Source organism: Perna viridis, chromosome 9 (assembly GCF_037379345.1).
Source record: "Perna viridis isolate PV_CMFRI_1.1 ecotype Kerala chromosome 9, ASM3737934v1, whole genome shotgun sequence".
Classification (NCBI taxonomy): Eukaryota; Metazoa; Mollusca; class Bivalvia; order Mytilida; family Mytilidae; genus Perna; species Perna viridis.
Window position 1 is genome coordinate 7,585,367 of NC_142453.1, and position 27,786 is coordinate 7,613,152.

The 27,786-nt window shown below is 31.8% G+C and overlaps 1 protein-coding gene across 3 annotated transcripts in view; it reads left to right on the forward strand.

Moving 5' to 3' along the window:
* The first annotated feature begins 214 nt into the window (after positions 1-214).
* LOC148606525 (carbonic anhydrase 1-like) overlaps positions 215-27,786 on the forward strand; it is a 45,271-nt gene continuing 17,699 nt past the window's right edge. The window contains exon 1 of one of the 3 annotated variants that reach the window (XM_088544193.1): positions 215-519. In XM_088544193.1, the coding sequence (XP_088400319.1) occupies positions 426-519 (94 nt within the window). In that variant the 5' untranslated portion in view covers positions 215-425. Of the gene's footprint in view, positions 520-11,855; positions 12,057-19,529; positions 19,838-27,786 lie in introns of those variants that run through there. The other 2 variants (XM_088544191.1, XM_088544192.1) reach the window with 2 other exon arrangements.

Genomic DNA, 27,786 nt, shown 5'->3' on the forward strand with positions numbered 1-27,786 from the left:
GCATATCACCGTTAAAATGTATTTGTCACAAATAACAATTAAAAGTAACAAGACTTAGTAGTGCAAACAATATTTACAATTGTCAGCTTGATTTATAACCACCCTGACAAAGGTAGGAGATACATGAATTTATAGAATTCCAAATCACTTAGATTGTCTATCAAATTAACATCTTTATTGCAAGCGACAAATCGTTTAGTAGGAAAGTTGTCTACCAGATTCTGACAGTATGCTATATAGTCACTGATTGTGTTAGGGACGGTCTTTAGATATAAAAGCATCGCATCAGAACTAAAAGAAGGCTGGTCAAAATCGTTTTGATGCTGTTCAGGCGATCTTCGACTTTTTAGCAACTGTATTATACCGACTTACATTGATTTTTATTAGTTTTGAAGTTATTACATTTTGTATGTGACGAGGAGGACATGACAGGTCTTTTTATTTTTGAAATGAACTCAGAAATCTCGTTGCATCTAGTTTGCAATTTGATTTTATTCGGAATGGTTGCCAGTTCTTCGGGTAAGTATTTATATCATTTTTAATATATTTGTTTTGTTATTGTCGAGCTGTTTTTGATTTTATCATCGATTTCACTTATATTCTGGTCGTAAAATATTTTCATATGAATTGTCTTCTTCGCCTCATATTTTGATCGACATCAGTAACGAGTTTTGATGACAACGTCAGGACACTAATAATAATAATAATAATAATAATAATGAAGAAGGGTGTCCGTTTCTGCCTTGACGGATGATCTTCATCTGTATTAGACTTGACCTTCAAAAAGGTTTTTTTTCTCTCTTGCAAAATTAGCAAAAACAATTCGATTGCAAAAGAAAATGTCTTTTATACGAAACAATCATTCTGTAACATACACGCTAGAATATGTTCTAAAGGCAGAACTAAGTATATTTGTATTAAATAGCATACTGATCTCCATATAGACTATCAAAAACTTTGTATTGAGCAATAGGACTCTTCCAAAAGAACACGTTTTGACTGAACATTTTATTATTTGGAACAGTAATATAAATCCATTTGAAATGTAAAAGTAATTCTTCAGCATCGTATTCTGTCCAGGTTTTCCTACCAATCTACTTTCGCAAAGAATTTGATTAGCGATATCCGGTCAAATGATCGTAAGCTGTCATATGGTACAGATACGTTTTACTTGTGAAGAAAAACTCTGAGATCGATCCATGACTCTGAAACGATGGTGTAACTAGTTTTGTTTTACAGTGAAATCCATCTAAATTGAACTATTTCAAAATTATAGAATCATGCTGGTATTCATCGCCTACAATTATTGTCAAAGCTCCACGCAGCAGTGGATGTTCGTAAACTCTCTAAAATAATGCAGCAGACAGCCCTTTATTTTTCAAATCTAAAAGTTGAAAAGGTAGTTCTTTAAAACGATTTACCTGTTCCTTCATTTGATCTGTAAATTATTCGCTGAGTCTAGATTGACATTCGAGCATCTGACCATGTACGCCTCGTGCCTATTCTCAACCTTTTAGACCCCTAAAGTGTGGTTCCACCAGGTTTCACTGTAGTTATAAATAATAAACAAACATTTCCCCTCTTCCTACACTGAAGTCATTGTGGTCAATACTATGATGATTATTAATGTTCGTACAAGCACTTGACCAAATTAACACATCTTCAAGTGTAGTTTATCGTGTATTTATATTACAAATAACAAGTTTTAATTTAATTTTTCTCACAACAAAAAATAAAAGAGCAATCAAGGGAACCAAAAAGAATGTTATCCAGGACCAAAGACCAGTCAATTACAACAAAGAACATAAAATAACTAAAATAATACATACAAAATAACAAAAGCAAATGGGCAGCTCGAACTCCAATAAAAGCTGGGAACATGGACCAGGTGCACCGGTAGGGTAATCGTCCTAAATTCGAAATATAACGAAACCTGCCTAAACCTATTCCTTTCGAGATTGAATAACTTGTTCGGTTTAGGCAGTTTATTGATTTACACAGGCTCAAAAAAATGTTATGTTTAGACAGATATCTGGTTGATTCAGGGTAAGGTTTAGAGAGGTTTCACTATATAAAGAGAATGTGTAACATGCAAGATAAAGTAGCAGTACACAAACCTACATTCATATTTGGAATGTACTCCGAGATCAATATCTTAATTGTTTTATTATTTTGTTTTATAATGCTCCATGCTATGTCATAGTAATTGGAAAATGTTAAAAAAAATACAGTTCCAGGATACAGTTGATGACTTTCTTAATCAACAAATTCAGTTTTAAAGACAATCACGTCATTTAACACAGTCATGATTGTCTCGAAGTTTATGAAATGGGATTTTTATACGGACAGTAGATCAGTCGAACACCTAATGATATTGGGTTTAATGTAATAGAGCTTAATTCGTGTGATAGATAAATTTATTGCTACTATACAACCAAAATTAACGTAGCAATAAAATCAAGAAATCTTCACGAGAATAAGAGGCAATTTAATGCACTAAAACCGTTTCTATCGAATGTTTTTTATACCCTACCACACGACGTGGCGATGTATTATGTGATATCCACAGAAAAATTGCGTGTCCTTCCGTCTGTCCGTCCCGCCCGATTCTATACGGGAACTTGAGAACGGATCGCTGATTTTAAAAAAAAACTTAACATAGTTGTTCCATATCATAAAATACAGGTTAAGTTTAATTGTCAGCAAATTCAAAAATGTAATTTAGCAGTTTTTGGGAGTAAGGAGACACTTTCGCCGGATCCACCCATACGAATTCGCGGCTGCAATTGTGACGTATCTCATTCATCTTATGAGGAGTTTTGAATGAAAATGATGTCAATTGCCATTACATATTTTAGACAGATAATCCTGTCTACAATCTACAAAAGTGGTTCAAAAATAGTTACTGTACATTGATATGAATAAAAATGCCAAAATAAATTACATAACTTATAAACAGAAGAATAGTTAGTGACGAGCTCATCCATACATTCCGTATGATATTGTCAGTATCAACATTGTACGTGACTTGTATGTCTTGCTCATCCTTTATTAGTTACAGACAGTTCATTCGAAAGTGGTATATTATACACATTTTTCATGTCCTTGCGGAATTTAGGCCTTGACGAAGCAGAGATATCAAATCATATTGTCAATATCTGACTAAATTATAGCATATTGAAGAGAGCTTTTCACTATTACATTAATTTGGTCTTGACTTGATTATAGATCAAATTCTTGTTCGGTAATTTTGTTATTCTTTTTTTTTACTCTTATCCAATACTTCCTAATGCATCAAAGTCATTAAAAGCTTCAAACTTCGTACAGGCGCCATTTTTGTTTGAATTGTTATCGGAAGAGAGAAAACTTTGGTCCACGTACCGCTAAAAGACCGGGTACAATCCCGATCATGGGCAATGTCTGAATTCGTAAGAATTGCAGAGACGAAATATATTTATATATTTACTTTGGTTATAACTGGAAAAGTTTTTTCCAACGTTTTTGACAATACAATAAATTTGAATGAAGTCAAATGATGTTTTGGATATCACAATATGACTTGAATAATAATACACGAAGCAGATTCTTTCTGACGTTCAAGCCTAACGTAACCAATTTATTTGTATTGTTTTTGTTTTCGTTCTACCTTCTGCATGGACAGGGATCAGCTTCAGTAAGCATAAATTTAGGTAATCATCGCCACAACTTTACGTAGCAACAAGCAGGGTTTGTTACATGCCTGTCAAAATCCCTCGGAAATTACTTATATTTCAAAATCAGTTACCGACCACATAGACAGTCTTAGTTTTTCATTTGGGTGTTGCGCTTTTGAGATAAAAAAAAATTAGAGAAAGTACATGAAATTGGCACTTTGCAAGAGTTATTGTTCTTGATTTGGTTGATTTTAGTGGGAGGTTAAAGTGTAGTTTTCTCAAAAGTACAGATCTATTGTCACATACAATATTGCATATGTAGACCAAACAAGCATCGTTTGTTCTGTTGGTTGAACCACTTTACCATAGCTAGTGTCTGGACTGGTACTTAAATACTAATCAATACAAAATTCAGACAATATCTATGTGGACGTAATTTATCGTGCAGAAAACCCCTCCGAACAAACATTTTTTTGTCTACATATTTGTATTTCTACATAATGATAGTCCTTTCTGTATTCAAATCTGTAGTTTTGAGAAAACAATACATTCATCTCCCACATAAACCAACCAAATCAAAAACGATAACTTTTGCAAAGTGTCATTTTCTTACACAATTCATACAACTTTTATCATAAAAGTGCTCTACAGAATGACATCTGATTTTATTGTGTGTATCTGTTTCTGGAAATAAAAGTAATTCTGTTCGTTTATGATATGCACGAATTGAAAAAAAATACCTTCTATTAGGTTTATAGAGACTGCTACTTAAAAAAGCCGACTGAGAACCAGTTTACGTTTATGACGTCATAGTACCGACTCAAGTCAGGGTTTTATACGTTGTTTATTTGGATTAATGTTGGTTGCTTTGTCTCTATCCCATGACCTTCGAGTTGAGAGTATAAATCAGATTGTAATCCTTCCAGATTTGAGAGAATGTATACGTCTTTTAATTGAAATCCCACACGAACCAATAAACGTTTCTAATGTAAGCAATCAAAATTAAAATGTGCAATTAGGTTGACATGCTGCTGTTTTCATAAAATACACACATTTACAAAAGCAAGGCATATAAAAAGATTGATTTGCGAATGGATAAGTACTATAATGAACATCAATTTGTAATGAGTTGTTATTAACAGGTAAATAAGAATATCTAGCAAATAAAATTAAAAAGTGACAAATCAACTATTTGTCATATTTACTGCATAATCCTTAAATGGAGCTTCACTTGATATTCCTCACTCGTCTATGCACACACACACACACACACACACACACACACATTCGTGCAAAACAATGACCCCTCCAAACACATAAATTCCCCAGAGAAATACAAGTACTACGAAAAACTTTTACACCGGAATCGCAAATGCCCTATCCACGATGATTAATCTTGCATCTAACAAGACGACCAATCTATTTTACATGTACCAACAGAGGACCTTGAGTATCATTTTAATCGAGATCATTACTTCCTAGGTGTATATAACTTGTTCTACATCAGGGAATTCAAGTTAATTCATATCAGATGCAATTTTAATCAACGTTAATGAATTTATTCAGAAAAAACCAAGAAGGCCAACAGTGGTCTCTTGTTAGCAGTGGGTAAAACGATTAACATGATGAAAGTTTAAGCTGTGTAAAAAATCCTTTTATGTTGCGAATTGCAAAATGCACATTTCTAATGCTGATGATGAGATGTTACTCATTGAAACAAGTTTACAGCATATTGAAATTGGCAATATACATGACATTGTATTTTTTGTATTTACTATAATAATTGTCTTATGAAAATGATACCACTTTTAAATGCAAACAAAATATTTATTTACTCTTGTGATTTGCCGATATTGGAATGTTCCGAACTGTTTTGTCTTGTTCATGTGACATACGAGAGTTTACGTGATTTCGTACGTTTTTTTACGTCATTTTTTAGATGTATTAGGTGTATTTAAGTTGACATTTTTTCCGTATTTGACAACTGTAGTGGTAACCAATAAATGGTAAAATTAATCACTTCTAGCCTTTTTTGCTATAAACCGTATTTCACCTTCAGTGAAGAAAATCAATTAAAGGTAATGTCAGCCAGTGTGATATTGAAAAATATCACCAACAGCAAAAAGAAAGAGAAACAATCAATAAAAATTAGCAACTTGCAAAGAAGCAAAAATTTAGCATTGAACAGTTGCATAATTAGATAACACACACAGAAGCATGTTCTCCAATTATTTAATTTATTTAAACACTAAATGTTTGATTCTCCATCGATATTATAGTTTACACATATTGTTATGTAACTGTAACCTTGAAAAAACGTTCAACACTTCCCAAAGTTTATATGGTCAAAATGTAAAATTAAGTGTATAGCGACCTTATGCACATAAGTTTATTTAACCCACTCTATTCAGTATTTGAAAAGCTACCACAAGCTGGTATTGATTACACAGACTGATGCCTATCTGTACACCCCTTGTTCGGTGTGCCATTAATGTGCTAAAATTGTATCTATCAACTTGACCTACACTTGACAATGCTTTAGTCAAATCGAGAGTAAGTGGCTGTACCATTCAAAAATATCTTGGAACACACCCTCACCTGACAGGAACTTTTATCATATTTGATTCTTATTCTGTTTCCTGCTATATAATTTTGGGTCTGGATTTCTTGGTTAATTTAGTTAACCGCTGTTATAGGAGAAACTTTAAAACACAAAGATGCAGGTAAAGCATACAAAATAAAACAAAATACAGCGGATATAATACAGAAACTGAGAGAACAACTCATAATATTATAGGTTATTAAAACTTACATGTTTATTTCGATACAAAATGATCATGCATATTACTATTTGAATGAAAGCTGTAGTCGGTATGAACTGGTATACGCTCCGAAATCGATATTAAGTGGTTGGTTAAAACTATGTAGATCGGATTTAAATATATAAATAATTACATTTGAATTAAATGACTCCGTGAAAAAAATGTGGATGTGAGAATGTTTGAAAATTTGAAAATTAAATAAAGAAGATAGATTGTAAGCAATCGAACTTTGAACCGTGAATCTGAAACCAGTAATGTAGGCATCCCAGGTATTTAACAGAACATGGACAGAATTTGTTGCTGTTATTCCAAGTACCTAAAGGGTACAACTTTAGAAACCTTTTTTGACTTGATCTTTATTTCAAAGATAATAATCAAAGTGCAAAACGCGTTAGAATAATAATCTTTGAATAATTGAGTTTGGATGAACTTTGTGCCAATAAGGTATTACGTTCACGACCGAAGGAAGTGAGAACAAATGAACAAGATCTACTGATCCAGCTATACCATATCCAGGGGCGGAATCAGGCGGGGGCGTGGCAGGCGTGCGCCCCCTAAAATTTGCAAAGCATGGCTTGTCAGGGGGTAGATTTAGGCGGTTTTAGGTTGAAACTTTAATTTCTCGCTAATTTTACCACAAAAGATATCTACTTTGCACCCACTCTAGAAGAATATTTCAAAATTTAACCTAAAAAAATCGAACTTTAACTGTGCGTCCCCCCAATCTAAAATTCTGGATCCGCCCCTGATATCCTAGTGCAACAAATCAGAACAAATATACTATGTACGCAACATAATTTAATTTGAATTTCTTTGTATAACCACTTACATAAATCTATCTTTCATTTCCTTCCATTATGCGTGTCATCGATTCGATTTAAGTCTATCTATTTACGGATTTATCATGCACTTGTTAGATCCTTTTATTGTTATATTTTTGTACTTTTTCGCTAATGGAAAACCTTTATTGATGAAAGAAGTTAATAAAAAAACCGTAATCATGGTGAATTTAGTAAAATTTTTTACTAGGAAGTTTTTAAATTGAATACCAGGTAATTCATGATTAAAGCGAGAACAAAAATACTGAATAGAACACACAGGAAACACAAAACAAAAAAAATAAAAACGCGCATCTTAGAATTTAAAAAAAAGTCAAATTTTGGATTTCGGAAAATAAAACACCCCCACCCCCCCAAAAAAAAACAAAACTGAGGGCACTGATTGCCAGATCAGGTATAACTCTAATATACTAGGCCTTAGCTGCGTTCTTAAGGACGTGTCATAATGTCATGTCATAAGGTAAAATATACTCTCTCTTAGTTTAAAACAAATGTACTTCTTACAAAAACTTCTGCATCGATAGTTATGAGGATTGATTTTTTAAGTGTAAAAGTACGTAGATACTATTTTCACAATTGATTTTATGTCAGGACGGGGTAAAAGAAGGAAACACTAGTGATATATCAATAATCACTAATGTTCTCGATTTCTGACAACATACACAGAGTGATATATCTTCGTATAAATTATGCTATTTATAGCAGACTTATGCTGATATGTCCAAGGTTATTCCGCTGTCATTGTCAATACACTTTATTATTCTGTTTGATTGGCGCAGAATGTTATCCTTATATTTTATCAATAGGAAAAGCAAGGTGGGCACTTCATAATTGATATCTTATATCCCACATGCAAAGACCCTTTTTCACTTTTAAATATATGAAATGAGTATATGCAAAAATCGCCGTTATATGTAACCAAGATATTGTTGTCCCCATTATCTAAAAGTACTTATTTCTTTGCTCCTATAGCGATGCCGTATTGGTAGGCGACCTTGGTTGTCACCCAGACAGCATGCCTCCGTTGGGCCAACGTTGGTTCAACGGAGTCATTTACGTTGGGCCAACGTGGGCTACCCAATGTTGGCCGAATGTTGTAAGTGCAAATAGAGCCAATGTTGGCCCAACGGAGGCTAGCAATAGTTGGGCCAACCTTGGCCCAACGTAATGCTAACATTGACCCAACGAATACCCAATGTTGGCCCAACATAAACTCAACGTTTACCCAACCAAGCGGTCTGACCATGGTATTCATTGAGATATATTAGAATTAAATTTTATGATTTGTTTAATTGTTATGTCGCAGGGTGCTGATACTATGCACTAAATATCAAAGATCGCACTCAAAATTCCCCACAGTTTATTATATAAATTCTTAACAGTAAGAATGTACCAATGACAAGTTGATTGCAGTTGATAAGATTTATTTAACAAAAAATCTATTATCAAATTAGCAGATATAACAAGCATTGGTATAATAGATATTGAAAGTTTGCAAATCATTTGTATTTGATAGACATATGATAATGCTTGTCACTGTTTTATGTTTAGGTAGAATTCACACATTGAAAATACGTATACGTTTGTTCAAAATGAAAGACAACTTTTGATTTAAAAAAGGCGTATTATGCTCTCAGTTACAAAACTAAGTGGGAGATAATCACGTACATTATTGTTATCATAAGTTAGATTTGGTTATTCATAATAAGTTTGTGTGTTATTAAGTACTAAATAATAAACACGAATACTCGTTACATAAATATTAAACATGCACATAGCAGTATTTTGAAACAGCCAACAGAGTAATATATATATATATATATATATATATATATATATATATATATATATATATATATATATATATATATATATATATATATATATATATATATATATATATATATATATATATATTTGGTATTTCAACGTTGGGCCAACGTTGGCCCAACTTAGTATCGCAGTTTAGATGCAACACAAGTTTTCTTCGATATGTTCCGATTTGATTTATTGTTTCACTTTACTTGAGATCAATATACACTTTTGCATCAAAATAATATGAAGGCTGTTTAAACATATGTATCACCAAAGTTGTTTTGACGTTAGTTCAATGTTGGCTCACCGTTGGCTCTGGGTTGGACTAAAGTAGAAAAACTACAAATTATGTAAGCATGGTTTTAATTTAAAAATTGAAATTTAACAATGCTCTCAAGTACAAACAGCTTCTAAAAAGTTATTTAAGAAAAACATTAAATGCAAAGGTTATTCTGAAATGTGCGGCCAAAGTTGGACCAACGTTGGGCCAACGTAAAACCTTTTTATGATATGAAAGTATTTAAAATTTCAAAGCGGTATGTTTAGCCATTGGTAAAAATAAATCAAGAGGAAATATTTCCACAAACCACTCACTGTTACACTGGGCCAACGTTGGGCCAACGTAGTATTGCCAACGCCAACTAAAATCCAAAGAACCAACCTTCAGACAACGTTGGCCCAACGGAGGCATGCTGTCTAGGCAGTACCGAATACTAATTTTACACAGAGAACATAAATATTTTGTTCCAAAGAAATCGTCCCAGCCCACCCTTTCAGTACCTAATGGAAGCCCTGTTATAGAGCCAGGTTTAATCTTTATAATTCTTTTTTTTTGTTCTGTAGATGCTAGGAATTACTTCAAACGTACCATAAAAATGATGCAAGGTTAAGGTCATACACTTAACAGGTGTGATATATGTAAAGAAGTATTATCTTTATGATATAACAACTATTTTCGTTGCAAGCAATAATGCCAAACCTATACCCAACGCAACGCAGTGATTAATTGGAAGACCACTGATTGATTAGACGATTAAGTACAGCACTCCTATGGAAGTAAATGGTATTGTCTTGATTTATCTGAATTATTTAATACACTGGATAAAAGAATTAATAGTACATTTTCCTTATCTTCAGTTTGTATTCCATGGTATGTAGATCGTCTCCGACTATTTCCATTTTTACAATTCTAATTTGTATTTCTACTTAATGCTTTATTGGCGCATAACTGAAATGATAACATTTCATTCGACACCATCTTCCATGATGAAAATATCAAGAAAGCATGCAATATGAAAGGTCGTGTTTTTTTTTTTTGATTTACGAAAAAGTGACATGGCTTGATAGATTTAAATAGACTTATGCTAAATGCTAAGTTTTAGTGTAAAATCGTTCACCTGACAGTTGTGTGTATCAAAATTGAATTCCATATAATCGCTTCTGTTTCTCGGAAAATTAACATGGTCAATTTAAAAGGGAGTCGTCTAAGCATTTTGTTTTATTCGTGTTAACTTTAATTATTCATTGTGTGTACATAAACGCAGTAGTGACTCCATTTTATTCACGGAGTTGTCATTTCATTACATCAACCTAGTTCTGAATCCATTGCATCAACCTAGATGTTACTTCATTACATCAATCTAATTTTGATTTTTTAATGAGTTGTGACTTCATTACATCCACAGAATGTTACTACATTTGTACTATTATAACGGCTTTTGTAGTAAGCCAAACGCTAGAACATATACGATTTATTTGCCTATACTTTATCTTAACATTCAAATATTTCATAACAATGTCATGCAAACGATTTTGTTATTTTTCAATCTATATACTGTTCAGTTTCATTTCTGAACATAATATGTTTTCTACCTGACCTAATGTACAGAAAACATGAAATTTCTTTCTACAAATATTCAGTGCATAAATGAATAAATCAAAATTTTATTATAACAGTGATCATGGATTCGTTTTTGAAGAGTTAAAGTTTGCGCAGAGATGGTATCTTATGATATAATTATCAGTTTCTGAAAGAATCAGCCAGTAGGTGAAACAGCATTTTGAGTGAGTAATTTGACTATTTGCACTATCAGAATCAAGGAAAACATACAAGATTTTCCATATCATGCTGGACCATTGAGTTACAATTTCATTAAAATGCACTGAAATGAACATTTTAAGGGCAGATAATACTGTAAAAAAAAAATCCCGTTTTTTCAAAATTCTATTGAAAAATTTCTGACCAAATCCAATGATGCAGAGATCAAATAATGATCTTTTAAGATAGAAAAATCATCCATGAGTTATATGTTATTGTAAGATCGGTGGCCTGTTGACATGCATGTTTCTAAGTTTTCCCATTTTGCCTAATTCTTACAAACACTTATACTTAATTAGTAGATCTGTATAACTAAGACAAACTATTTTGCCCCATTGTGACGCCAGACTATCAAAAACACTACCGAAACTATATGAGAATAGAACTATTATTTTGTTTATTTGAAATGATAGTAAAATGTTACAAGAGATCCTTTACTTTTGTAATTTCTTTATGTATAAACAATTTTGTTTAAAAATCCGTAAACGGTTTTAACCTAGAATTTAAACCGCTTAACAAAAATAAATTAAGTATTTAATATGACGTAAGAGAAGTTGACAAATCATTTTGCAGGAAAAGCAGTATAATTGTCTTATCCCGTATTCCAAATGCTTTTGTTGAAGTTAATGTAAATGACTTGGAGACTCTACTGACCCTCGGTATCGAAATATATACTGCATTCCAAAGTATACAATTTAAAAAGAAATCAAAGGATACCACGATTATAATAGCTAACAGAGAAGCAAACAGACAGTATATCACAGAATGTGGAAAACATGTATGAATTTGGCAGTGTACTGCTCCGTTATTGGAATAGTATCCAGTTCCGGTAAGTTTTTAAAAATATAACATTACCTACCAACTATCAAATTGATAGCTAAATTACCTATAACTGAATAACTGTAACTTTTTAAAGTTCGAAAAAAGGGCTTTGTAATTCTTAAATTTGTATGCTTGAAGTATGCATAATTCAGTAACTCTCTAAAATTTAACATTTGAATATTAGCAAAATATTTTTATTTAATTGTTGATTTTCGGTTCCTCGATTCATGATAAACCAAATGATAAAACGTTCATCGTACCTGGATGATTGAATGTGGTTTGTTGCAATATGAATCAAAATCTGAAGATGATAAATAATCTGGCTAGATTGATTAAGGTTGATCAATTTTCTGCTCTAAGAATTTCCCCTACAACGATTAAAGAAGGGCTCAACATACGTTAATGGTAATGTAGATAGTTAAATTTCATTTCTGTATGATTTATATTAAACATCACTTAATTTTCAAGGATAATTTTGAATGTTTGAATCCGGTTGGTCACATAACCACGACAAGTTAAATAGCTTTCTCTCTCGACCCAATACGAAACTAAATAAACTTTGCATATGACTAGCATATAAGTACTAGTATATTTTTTTAAATAAAAATCAGACTGGAGATGAATCATGCATGTCAAAAAACAACAAATGTTCTTTTATTTCTTGCGCGGAAGCACTTACAGTCCACATAACTGTTCTTAGTTTGTCATTTGGTTGTTGCACTTTTTAAATAAAAAATAAATACACTGTGTATCAAAAAACTATCGTTACGCCAAAACTAGCATATGTAGGCCCACACATCAATTTTAATTTGGTGAGTCTTTCTGCACAATGAACCACTTCTACCATAGGCAGAGTCTGAATAATATGAGGACTTGTATTTAAGAAATGCATATCTCATACAATGCCAGCTATCAGAAATGCTAAACAGAACAACACAACTCGGCATATTAAAATTTTGACAAAAAGGTCTTAATATATCACATGTAATTTAACGCATTTCTCATATTAATTTTGAAATCAAGCTGACCATTATATCAAAGAAATATAATTACTTTTTTACTTACATGTGTTATAATGTAAGGGTAAATGTGTATAAGTATGATAACTTAAGTATAAGTGTCTCCGGCAGAATCAAGCAGGCAGTGATACGCCTAAAAGGTTTGAATACAGCTGTATTGTATAAATGCATTTGAAACACCCACATTGATACAAATTATTATAGCGTGGTATAGAGACATAAAGAGTAATCAAGGGAACCAAGATTGTAGCAGAAATAAAATAATTTAGGGACAAAGACCAGACATGGAAAACTGACAAACACAACAAAGAACATAAAGTGGTTTAAATAATACATCCAAAGTAACAAAAGCAAATGATCAACTCGGACTCCACTAAAAACTGGGAGCATTAAACAGGTGCACCGGTAGGGTAAGCGTCCTCTGCTTTTAAATAGTATTTGACTGCTTAAATAGAATTAATTTGTCAAAAAATATTACAGTGTTTTGCAACGAATTGCCAGTCGCAATGGATGAAGCAAAATATATTCATCACATCGACAGTGTATCTTAACTGAGAGAGTAATCAAGGGAACCAAGGTTATAGGGTAATCAAAAGAATGTAATCCAGGGACAAAGACCAGACATGGAAAACAGACATACACAACAAAGAACATAAAGTAACTAAAATCATACATACAAAGTAACAAAAGCAAATGAGCAACTCGGACTCCACTAAAAACTGGGAGCATGGACCAGGTGCACCGGTAGGGTAAGCGTCCTCTGCTTTTCTAGAAACACCCGCCGTGTTGCTCATAAAAAGTCAAGTCCGGGGTAGACAAACGAGGAAAGGAAAACTATGACCCGTTGAATAAATCAGTGTTCATGGTGCAGATGGATACACCATAACGATCCACGAGTTCATGATGACGACCATAAAACTTCTGTAGTGATGACTTCAATCTTGTAGCAACATAACCCTGTTCTAGAAGCCTATTTGTTAGAGTTCTACTGCGATACAAAAAGTCTGCGTAGTTTCGGCAAGCTCTGGCATAACGTATGAGTTGTGATATGAACACTCCATACGCAGGTGCTGAAGGGATGTTGCCACATATGAAAGGAAGTTGACAATTCTGAATGAAAAATCATCACGTTTGTCGTAAAGTTTGGTCAATAGTTTTCTAATAGTTTTGATTGTCCCATCAAAAAAGGTTTTGGTGCAATACATTTTGATTTCATTGAAAATGGGCAGATAAGTCTGTGAAAAAAAATTACATTCCAATGACAATGTCTAACAACATTCACAGTGATGTATTGATGAATAGTGGCCATTTGAAAAAAAAGAGGGCTTCCTTGAGGAAAAGTAGATTGTCAGATTTGTTGCATTGGTTCTTGTATGTGTTGCAGTTCTTTTAATATTTTGTCTGATCCCTTCAAATATTTTGTACTTAATTTTATTTTTGCTATCTTCGATCTGCACTGTGATATCTTTCAGGATTGTTTCACAAATATATTCCCGACATAATATCTTATGGGCAACTATGCGAGAGTTTTTTGAAAATCGGTAGATTTTCCATACCGGCGCACCAAATGCTCCCAGTTTTTAGTGAAGTCCGGGTTGTTCGTTTACATTTGATTCTATATGCGCAATGTCATTTAAATTATTTTATTTTCTTGTGTGTGTCTGTGTGTTTACTTTATTTTCTAGTTGTTATCCATGAAATATCATTTTTGTCGATAATCGTTCGAGTCCTAGTTCCCTCGATTCCCTTCCCAAACAAAAATTAATATTAAGATGTACGACTGTTACTATTATACTGTCCTTACTTGTGTATTTACTGAAGTAGCAGTCCGTACATGAGACGAATGAATTGTTTTCTCCAAAGTATATATCTGTATACGGAAAGACTCTAGTTACGTACATAATATGCCGTCTGTTGTCCCAAAGACCACTGATTGTTCGATGGTTTTTTCTGTACCTTGAATCACATCTACCATATCTTTATGCATATACATTGGTACTTTAAAGTAAAAGTGGGAAACTCGGAAATGATGCTTAAAAATAAGTAAGTGTTTCCATATCTATGTGTCACTAAGAACACTTTATATAGTATTAGAATAGTAAAAGCTTTTCGGCAGCGATGACGAAAGTTATTTTCTCATGTGAAAAAAAAATGTTTACTTGTCTGACCCTATTGAAATAATATAATTACTAACCGGAAATTGCAGAATTATAAAATTCAACACACCAAAAATACTGGTATATTTCGATAGTTTTTGACTTGAGTATTTCTTGTATATGATATATTTTTTCTTTAAATATTCCTGTCACTAATGACAAAATCTCCTCGAAAGAATGTACGAAGGTGCCTCATCATCACATACCAAATTTTCATATGAATATTATATCTGTATCAACCTAGAGTGCATAGCTTGCTCATGTTGTATTCATGTTTGATTATGTGCTAGTTTTGCACACCATGCTTTTAAGTTTTATATCAATGCATCCCGAAAACGTAAAATATGTTTATTTTGAATTCTCTTTGTTACAGTGTAACCTGTTCAATCTGAACCCCTTATGGTAGGTTTAGACATGTGTTCGGTTTAGCCAGGTATTTGGTTTAGACATGTGCTTGGTTTAGACAGGTGTTTGGTTTAGACATGCGTTCAGTTAACCAAGGTTCAAAATGTCGTGATAAAACAGGACTTTAATACATTTTGTCGTTTTTAAACATGTTTTCTGATTATTCAGGGTTCGGTTTAGACATGTTTTAACGAATACGATCATAAGACAAAACCTTTCAGAAATCATTTATGTTCTAGCAATTTAAGGTTTGTTCCTGATATCCTTATGTAAGACGGACGTTATTCGACACTATATTACAATATTATATTGTAGTACGAACAAACTAAATTGAAATTGAAGCTTATGGAGTTTCTAAGCCGATTTCCTTAACGAATTTTGGCAAAACTCAAAATATTTAAATAATATTAAGTCAGTTTTTTTAGAATTATATGCAACAGAAAATTACATCGGAAGCGAACGTTCTGTTGTTACGCCAACATCCTTCATATAATTGTCAGTAAGATTGAAAGAGTAATCAAGGGAACCAAGGTTATAGCGGTAATCAAAAGAATGTAATCTAGGGACAAAGACAAAAAAAAAAACAAAACAAAACAAAACAAAAACAAAACAAAAAAAACCCAAAAAAACAAACATGAACACAGCATGAACAATCTATGCACTCTAGGTTAATCGTTACAAAAACATCAGCTGATATGTTCATTTTTGAATGAAAGTCAGTGAGTGATACTTTGCTGAGAGAACACTTTTCTTCTTAAATAAATACAAAAATACAAATCATATGCAAAAAATGCATATTGAAAATTCCATTATGATGTACGCTTATTTCAAGGAGTTACCTGTCATCATATCATTGGAATCAAATATTGGAAGATCTAATTAGCCCAAAAATTATGTGTATACAAGAAGTACTCTAAACCAAAACTATCGAAATAGAAAGCCAAATCAATCACCAAGAGGTTCTACCATGTGAAACACAAGTATGAAATCTGAGTGTTTTCGTTATTGAGTATTTTTTTTATTGTTGAAATAGATCTAAAAATAACTTTCTATTATTAGTCGTTGAGTTTTACACTATCACACAATAATATTTGAATATATAGAAAAACTCCTTTTTTTTCTAAAGCAAAGTTTAAAGAAAAAAAGGAGGAGCAACACTTCCGTTCTCTGAATTTAAGTAAGTGTTCTGTGACAGGATATTTTCGATTGAATACTTATCATAATTTCAGTGGTTTCTGCGAATTTAATTTACCACTAAATGCAAAAAATCACATTACGTTGTTCTAATAAAAATGAAATCATAACAACTTTAAGGTAAAGAATTTTCGACAAAACGCTTTGAAGGATTCCTTCTTTGACAGCTTTTGTTTAGCAAATTGAGAAAACTGCACGTGGGGTGTTAAAGCAATGTACATATACTTATTTTACGTCAATTAACTATTTGTATTTGGATGAAAAAGTCCATAGTCTCCTTTTTGTAAATTAAAATAAGCCTTCAGCACTTCATACCGATCTTAGCGACAAAGTTTGTACTCTTTGATAATGCGTACAATATTTTTCAATTCAAGTTATGCTTATGTATTAAAAAGAACAAAAAACACGTAGGCACATTTTAAAGTTATTTTCTTCATTCGAACTCTCAGTTTAAACATTTAGCTCTTTCTTTTCAAAACATGTAAAGTGTGTTCGGGAAACGCTACAACCTTTTTAATCTCCAGTATATGTCTCCACCTGAATGTGTTTGTTTCAGTTTCATTCCATTCTCCCACTGTATACATATATCAAACGCAATCAAAGATTAAAGAATTATATTTTTATGGCATGTTATAAATTTGATTTGGAAAGAAATATAAATGCTGTGTTTAAATGAAATCAATTTATTTTCTGATTAATGTAAGAATACACACACTTATCATACTTCTCTATACTATCTTAAAATACCCCGTTCCCCCGGTGTTTTATCATTTAACAATTGTATTATTATAAACCAATTTATATTGAAGAATTAGACATTTATTTCCTTCCGATGGAATTTTAGTACTCTATATGCAAATTCTCACGCTATACATACCTTCATGTTCTAAGGTTTAAAACTTGATTTTTTTGGAATAAAGGGCTAAAAAAGCGCCTGAAACCCTTATGTTCTAACACTAACTTGAGTAAAATGAATGGATCTCTTTTTACTACAAGGTGCCTTACCATAACAGGAAGACTGGGATAGAATTTTTGGGGTTGTGACTTAAGCCAAGTAAGAATAAGGGATCACAAGGAGACAGACACAAGCACTTCTTTCTGTATAAAGTTTGAATAGTGTGTCCATATTTGCCCCAACTGTTCAGGCTTTGACATCTGCCGTCGCATTAAGCTGTGCCCTGCGAAGCATTTTATTTAATTATCATGTTATTTATAGTATATCAAACAATAATATAACATTTTCAGAGGAAGTTCAAAAATGGATTAAAAAAATAAATGATAATGGCAAACATGTTATCTAATCTGTTCTCTTGGGAAAAAATAAAATTTAAAACATCTGTAAACAAAGACCCTACATAACCGGTGCTAAACGATTATTTTGAGGAAAAAAATATGACTTTTATTTTAACAAGGGTGATAAGGTATATAAGGTATTATAATACGGTTAAAATATATTACATTGAAATACAGCATTTAAACAACATGTGAATACGTGTTAATAAATAAGCAAATTACTTGCCTTTAATACATAATCACTGTGAACGATAAATCATGGCTAATCATGCTATGTTCAGTAAAATAAATAAATATGAAGTCAAATCCTGCACAACTACTTATCAGTATGGTTCCAACAACTACATTTTATAACGAATGCACATAAAATTATATTTGTGTGATATATGCAAATTAAACATGATGCAGCATTTAAACTTGACGTTAACAAGGGTAAAAACTTAAAGAAGATGTGAAACATACACATTATGAAATCAGAAGGTATACTACTCATCCATTCCAATATCCTGTATCATAATCTTACAAATATTAGGTATGATGTGTTCATTAAAACTTGGTTAATGATTATTTATACAAGCAATTAATTATAAGAAATAATACAGGTGTACCATCAATACTACCGATGAATAGGTAATTGAAATCAGACACAGTTATATAAATCAATTAACCGGAAGTAGTATCTATGGATAATTTTGTTATAGGTAGAAAACCGAAATACAAGTAAAATATTAATACCGCAATATGATTTGTCTTTACAATTTTAGGGAATCTATATACCAGACTTTATGCTAGATAATGTTTGTTTTATACTGTTTTAGACAAAATTATTTTGCATGGTTTGCACACGTATGTCGCGTGACTTTTACTTGAATTGAGTGAAAAAAGGTCTGACAGAATTGACGTGAAATTCATATGAATCAGAACTTCATACGAAATTCATGTGAATTTTTCACATGACCTGAAATTCATGTTAAGTGAATTTCAGGTAAAAATCAGACTTTTTTTCATGTGAAGTTCACCGAAATATCATGTAAAACTCGATTCACATGAATTCCACGTAAAATACAAGGACCGTAATATAATTTTGCCTTTACAACGTAAGAGTAATTGAATGCTTTTAAATAATGTTATGAGTAAAAAAACATATTTGTAAAAAGAAAACAAAAAATTACGTACTACAAAATACTATTATAAACTTAATATATCTCATATTACAAAAATTCTGGTTAAACAATACAACGATTATACAAGTATTTATCTATGAATTTACGTTACATGAATTTATATTTTCTATACAAGTAAGGTGCATCTTTATATAACAAGAATGTACTGCAGTGTATTTATAAAGATAAAGTGTCAGTTATGACTTGAGATAAGCCATCCCTATTAGCATCCATTAAACTGTCCATTTAATTATCTAACCCAGTGTGAATGACGAGAAGTGAGGCAGGAAGAGCCTACGAATGGCTGGTTCCGTAATAGAAGTGCTTATATTTTAGGCGTCTATTAGCTAAGTGTGATTGACAGAAGCTGATTGTTGCTCTGGACAGTTCACGTCAGCTTGTTAAATTCGCTGAAAAAGCAAGGTGCGCTATATCGTTTGACTGAACTTTTAAATACCCATAAAGAAGGGAAGTTTAGAGTAAGAAAAACTATTTGACCACGAGAAGTCATGTCTGCTGTTATTCTAGTTTTGTTATTAGGAATTGTATCTGGCTCTGGTAAGCATAATATTTAATTTTTCACAAAAATGTATTTTATTTGAAAACTGTGAATCTATGGACAAAAAGAAAAAAAAAATAAATAAATAAACAGTTAACCAGATGTTGGTTTTGTTTAACCATATATTTAACTTTATTTTGATAAGGTTTCCATTTTTACGCGCTTTCCGCATTTTTGACTTTTATATATTATTTAATAAAACATATATCATTCATAATAAAAATAAGAACAACCGATGTAATCATTACCAGAAATCACAGTCTAAATTTAAACATTCATCATACAATAAGTTTTTTTTATTTCCCAGAAATGAAAGATGTTTGTTTAAGCAGATAGGGAAGTGTTAATAAAACAAATATCATTCATATTCAAATTAAGAATGAATGATGTAATCATTACCAGAAATCACAGTATAAGTTAAGATATTATCACACATAAGGTTTTTTTTAAGTTTCCTAAAAATGGAACATTTTTAAACAGATAAGAAAGTGTTATTGATAAAACAAATATAACGTCAAAATTTTGTCAAAGTACATGAACCCCCTTGATTTAAGTAATAAACAATCGGAAGCGATAAGAGAGTAATATTGTACTTATTTGTTCACGTACTTATAAAGTTAAAATGATAATTAGTTATCATTGTACTTTATTATATTGTGATTTACCGAACGTTCACTGTGTAAGTAATTTCGATAATTTGCACTTCGACATTAATGAATTCGTTTATTTCACTCCTGGACTTTCTCGCGCCGAAACGTCACAACAAGAATATCAGTCCGCTGTTTACAAAATTTAAAACTATATTGAAAATAGCATTGAATTCTGTAGGAAATATATATCATAAATAAGATTTTCAATTGCTTATCGGGAATAACAAAACTATGATCACTCATGGCGAGAACGCATCTTTGTAGTGTGAACAATGAAGATTTAGCAGTGGGAATTTTTTAAATTCTCCTAACTGATAAACTCAAGGAAATAGTCAAAAGGTATAGTAATAAAGGAAGACCATATAAAAAATGGCAATTTCAAGGCAAAACCTGTAAATGGAAAAAAACGCAAGTCCTGACTTGGAAATGGTGGGTTAAAAAGAATCCTTTGTGCTCATGAAAAAAACATAAATGTATATGCCATTTATTTGTTGATTTTAAATGATATTCAGAATATAGCTTATTTTTAACATTGCGACGATCACGACAGACGTAAACAATACCTTTTATGTTTTGCCCCCCCCCCCCCCACCAAACACACACACAAATTTGACAATTTGGGCACACAGTTTTAGGTCTACTGAAGACGAGTGGACAGTTTGTTCATTTTAGTCACTTGATGTAGAAAAGTGGTTTCAAAATTAAAGTACAATGATAGGGGAGAAGACGTATCAAATTTTGATGATGAAATTGCAATGCATTCCTCCAAAAACTGACTAATTGTTAAAATTAAGACAATTAGTAAATGTGATTACGGGCTCAGCCCACTGTTTTCTTAATAAATGGATGACTCGGAAGAGCTAACTAAATGTCTACCTCCAAATAGATATTGGTGTAAGAATAAGATGCAATCCGATATTTCTGACATTGCAATGTTAAATTCTTTTGTTAAGTTTACCAATCGTTTCTTATTTTCAGAGATGACAGAATTGAGGTTTTGAACGCAAAGAAACGTAATTATGAGAATCATACTAAATACACTAGGGGGAAAGTGACCAAATCAATAAACTGGGTCAGGAAATGTCGATGAAAATCTTTTTCCTAATCTGAAAAGCTCACTTTATTAAGTGATTCATATGTGGATAGAGGGAATTCGAAAATAAATTAAACTGTAGCGTTCGTTCAAATTAGACATAGGGTTAACTGATTGGCTTCATAGATGAATTTTGATGATTCTTTTCTTCTTTTCCATGAACTGTTGAATTGGCACTTAAACGTCCATGCATGTTTAATACAATTTGATCTTATTTCGTGGAATAATTGCTCTGAATTCGGGATGCTACCCACTGAAATTGTAATAACGGAAGAATATTATGTGCATTTGATATATTTTATAACATTCATTTTTCTCAATTTCTTAGTTCATTGTGGCCTATTTGAGGCAGCAAAGAGATCTTCAAAATGTATATGGTTAATCACATTCCATTTGGTTATGGGGCAAGCGGGATTGTAAATCGGTGTTAATAAAGCATTCATTAATGATAATCGAATTTTTATTTGAATTGTAATAGATGCACATATTGTATTAAAATGTAAATACAAGTTTAATTTCGCTGCACATATTAACCTTATTTAATATGTACGAGACAATATTGAACTGTAGTAGGGATAAAACATGGAGAATATTGTATGATCTATATGGCACTTGGGTGTGAGGCACTGGGCAAGGCGGAGAGAGGAAATTAGAGAAAAACTTAGTGAGCAAGCGTTTAAAAATGTTTTTAAGAAGGAACTTCCAATCTGAGTTCATATCCAGCTACTAATCGGGTGTGATGTGCATGTTTCCTTTGTGTACATTTCTAGTTTCGCTGTTTGCTGGTCATTTACAAATACCTTTGATTATCATTTGTATGTGATAATCATCAAGTGTAAGTACGCACTAACCTGGTTAATGAATTAAACAGAGATTTCACCTACAGAGCTAAGCTTACACTGCTATCTTGCTCACAACCATAAAGGCTTTAATCACTCTCGGATCAGCTGATCGACTGGTCATACTATACGTCTGAATTGTTTATGCAAAGATACCAGGATATAAGCTTCGATAAACTAAGATATTGCAAAAGTCTTTTAAAACACTTCCTGTTTTTATCTGTATAAATTGCTTTTATATTCGTTTTTAAGAATCATTAAAATGTATAGAGAAAATGAGTATTTATATGGAAAATAAAGCTATATATATCAGCAAAATAACAAAACATCAAAACAAAAAGACCTAGCAGGGACATAATCCAAATGCATGACACTTTGTGGAAACCGGAAACAGAGGCTATTAACATGCACAACGTAGCAAAAAAAAAAAAAAAAAATACAAGAACATATAAAAACAAGAAAACAAGAGTAAAAACGAAAAGAAACGAAATAAAACAAACAGTGAGAGTGACATCAATGGCTTAGTATCAAGTTCGGGGTTGTCCGTCCACTAACACGTAAAAAATAACTAAAGATACATGGATATTGTCTCATTTGTGAAATTAATTTTAAACATTTTATTTTTTTTAAAGTAAAAATCTGATTTAAATCAATGGTACGATCATAACAATCGCGCAGTCAGATTACAGTCCAAGTGTGACCTAAGCCTCAATAATTATATAAAGGTTGGTAGATTAATATCTTTTAGAGATTAAGCTATAAGGAACGGAGATATTTTTAATATCTCGACTAGGAATATGCGAGACGCCCTACATGTATGACTCACGTTCTGTATCTGCGTTAAAAGTTCAAACAATCACATCCTAACGCTATACGTCGTTTCTGAAATACGTCACTTCCGACAAAACGATTATTTTATGGCATCCATTTAGACGACGGTACTTTCCTCTTAACAAAAGTGCAAGTGATGCTTTATGTGCAGATAAGTCATCTGTATATTACTTCGCGAATTCAATATAACAAACACCATTCATTGCATACTGCGATATGATACTTACCATGCCGCTGATCTCCGTGGTATAACATTAATACTTTAATTGTCATTACGTAAAACGCACTCAAACACCCATCGACGGACATGTACACCGCTTATCACATCAACAGCTATGTACTAAGTAAAATTTCAAATGTAATTGATTTTACAGGAGTCATTCTTGGCTGAAATAACTATTTTATAATTTTGTAGTTCTTGCTTACGCTTGTATAGTATATTAACACATTTAGATAAGCAAATAATCAAAAGCATTAGACACCATCGCTTAGGTAAATGAATTAAGTAGCTTTTTTATAAAAATCAGACAGAAGGTGATTCATTCATGTCAAAAACTCACATTCCTCACATTTTGTTTCTTCAACAATATACGTTTCTATTCGCACAATCAGTCTTGATTTTCATTTGAGAAAAAAAAATCCAAAAATTATTACTTCGCAAAAGTTATCATCGTTCCTGATTTAGTTGATTTAAGTGGGAGATGAATGTATGTTTTTCTTAAAAGTGCAGATCTGAATACTGAAAAAAAAAAAAAAAAAAAAAAAAAAAAAAAAAAAAAAAAAACACGGTTCGATGTTTTTACACCATGAATTATTTTACCATTCGGATTGTCTGAATTTTATATGGACTGATACTTAAAATACTAGGGGCTAATTATTGTATCTATACGTTAATTAAGAAATTCATTCTTTGAACAACCATTGTCATTTTATGCGTAAATTTATAGTTTTGTAGTCCAAATTTGTTTTATAAAATAACTTCGCTGTCATTTAAACACATTTAAATCTGTAAAATTTTCGAAGTTGTTTTTAATAATAACCACGGCGATATAAAAGATTCTTTTATCATAATTGAATTTTTGTTAAGCGATTTTGAGATATAAATCATTATTTTTTTTTGATATTGTAGAAACAAAAAATATAATTGGGACAACCCTTGCGTTATATCTAAATTATATGATAAAAATATTCCATCTAGACTCGCACTTGACTTTCATTTGTGCTTCTTTTAGAATTGATATTATTACTTTAGCATCATCTTAATGTGTCATTATATTACACTTACGTTGTTTTAAAAGTATTTGACATAAAACAAAAAAAGATTTACATTAAATTAGTTTTCTGAGGATAAATTAAATCATTTTCAAGAGTTTGATGATTGCATTGCGATTGAATATTTTATGTCCTTGTAGATAAAAATGATTCATTGTTTTGTAGTCTTTCAGATTTTGAACTTATAGTTTATTTTTGTACCATTATATACCAGTTTATTCCATTTGAGTACAAATAATCATTACAATTATTTTAAGGGATGTAACGTATATTTAAATATATTATCTTTTATGTAGAACTTTGGTTCGATTTACGCTAAATAAAGCGGAAAGCAGTTTATATTATGCGTACATCGAACGAAAGTTCTTTATACAAGATTATATATTCATATATTAGTCACATTCCTTATAATTAAATATTTTGGCAAAAAGTATGTCGTTATATTAATATATTCCAATACATATGTCTTTTTTTCAGACAGATTTTTTCATTGGTAAAAGTAGTCCGCTTAAAAGGGCGTGGTTTAAACTTCGTGACCTTGTTTGTTGATCAGGTGATAGGAAAATTTTGTATCCAAGATAAAATAAAAACGACGGCATCTTTTCTAACAGTAAAAATAGTCAAATGAATTATGTACTAATAGTACATAATAATAGATTGATTATTTAACCTACTTGTGAGTGAAATGTAATATCACATATTCTATTATATAAGCATCTTAACACTCAATCCAATGGTCCGTTTAGTTACCATTTCATTCATTAATCAAGTTCAAAGTGCAGTATTCTGCACAGAAGGTACATTTGCAATTTTCTTCCACACCGCCCGTTATGCAAATTAGTACAGTACACCGGAAGTAGATTAAAGGATTTGTAAAGAGTAGTGCTTATACTCTAAGAATGTTTTTACATGCTGTATTGCAGATCGTGATATGCAGTAAACCAGGAAGTGGTTATAGGTCTGTGGAGTAAACTGTGTTTTAGTGTTGTCCGGGTTGCTCATTTACTTTTGTTTCAGTGTACGTGTCTTTTGGTCTATTTCAACTTCCTTGTTGTTCGAATCTATTTTCTCTGTCTAGTCTTTATCTTTGGAATATATTGTTTTGATTAGGAATGGAAAAAGAATAAATATTCTATACATCGTTTTAATGGAAAATACAAACTTAATATTTTTCTTGGCGGAACTCTCCTACATATCGTTAAATATCTGCTCTTATAGGTTCATTTTCATACCCAATGTGCAATAATGGATAACCTTTCAAATGATGTTTAACCTATTCTAAACCAAAGTAAGCCTTGCTTGTCACATTCGTACTTACTGTCGGGACACTTGCCATGTTTCCTTGCCGTAAAGCATTGTGAGACATTCTGGCAGATTGTTCGCAAATTGCCAAGTTCAGAAAACTTTCTTGTCGAAGTAGAACGAAACACGAATTGATGTTAACAGTCATTTCACACTGTTACACTATAGTTCTGTTTTTGTGGTTAGTTTGGTTAACTTCGCTTAGTGTTTACTTTTATTCCAACACCGGATGTATGACTCTTGTCAAATAAACCACAAGTTGTATTTTATTTAATCTGAAATGAGTTGTTCTAATTGGTAGAAGTATTTCATTTAAGAAAAAAAAATTCATTTCTCTTTCGGTTCTTCAACGATCTCTGACTAAGTTTCCTTTTTTTCATCATCAAATCTTTCGTTTGCTTTTACAATACGTTGCATTAAACCACATTTTATTTACATTTTCAAGTACATGTACTGACTTGACAGAGATCTGTATATGCTCACTTCTTATCTTTAACCTAACTCATTAATGAGTGTTTACATTAATTCCTTATTTTATTCTTATGTTTAAAAATATGCCATTCAGGAATGTATGGATAAAGCCGTTACTTATTCCTCATATCAACACTCTACCGTAGAAACACTATGGTTTACATTTTCTACTCGCCCATTTTTTTCATACAACTGTTGGTCCGACACGTTGAATGATGAACCCAGACCATTTGATGTATTTTTTAATAGGAAGATTTTATTTTTGTGTCTTAAAGATATTTTTGGAACTTTTCCTGTTTAGTTTATCTTGAATTGTTTTTTGGTGTACCGTATTTTTTGAGACCCTGATTGTCCAGTCTGATTATATATGTGTTTAATTAACCTTCTAGTAGAATTACTGACTTATGTTTGAACGTCGTTTAAAATATAAGAGGAGAAATACGCGTAAGAGTTTATTCTACCAAGCTGTACCTTTTATATGAATACAATGTAACTCTCCATTCAAAATAAGAGACGAAGCATTAAGGAATCCGCTTCCAAGCTATATGTATCGGGTTTACATTACAAGTGACTTTAAAGAACATTTTTTTCTTCTTTTCTTGATACACAGCCCCTCCCCCGCCTTCCCGTGAGGCATTATCCAGAAATGATTTTAATTTTTTTCTGTGGAAATTGCTTTTCATATAGGTCATATTTTGAGTGCTCTGAAAATTGGTGATCGGTCAGTCTTTCATTTTATATAGGCAATGATATCACTAATTCAAATTTAAACAATTATCTATTTGTCAATGTAGGTATTTATCATAGTTAAAGGAACTCGTACTTGTGTAGGACGAATTTCCCCTTTAAATTAGAGAGTGCAATTTGTGTGGTTTGTTTACACCACTCTTACATCAAAAGGCATTCTGATGGGTGAAGTAAATGCATACTACAAGACGTTATCACAATTGTCTTTGGATACACCCAGGTGTCCTTAAGCATTATCTGAATTTAAGAATCATAAATGATGTATGTGTTGTAATAGATAAATCAAAGAAACTATAAATGAAAAGTTTAATGACAAAGATAAAACACTTTATATACTTAAGGAGGTAGACCTAGAGTAAAGGACACAACTCTTACAAATCATTTGAACGTTTGTATTCTGCATTGTACATTTGGACTGATTTCATTCCATTTCAAATGAAGGTTTAATAAGCTTTGTTGAAATCGAATATAATACAAGCATATCACTGATTTCAAGGGTTATGTTCTTAACCAAAGGTCTATTTCCTTAAACTTATTATGCTTTTACAAGAAAATAAACTTTATCTTCTCATTAAAAAGTCGTTGGAACCAATGACTCGGTAACCTTGGATATATACCCATCCTACTGATGTGTATATATAATTGCATTCTTAATTCCAAAAGCGCCGATGATTATTATGATTTAAGATTAAGACCCTCCCCCTTTTGAACAACATTTTTTTTCGTTCTCCTTATGCATTGTT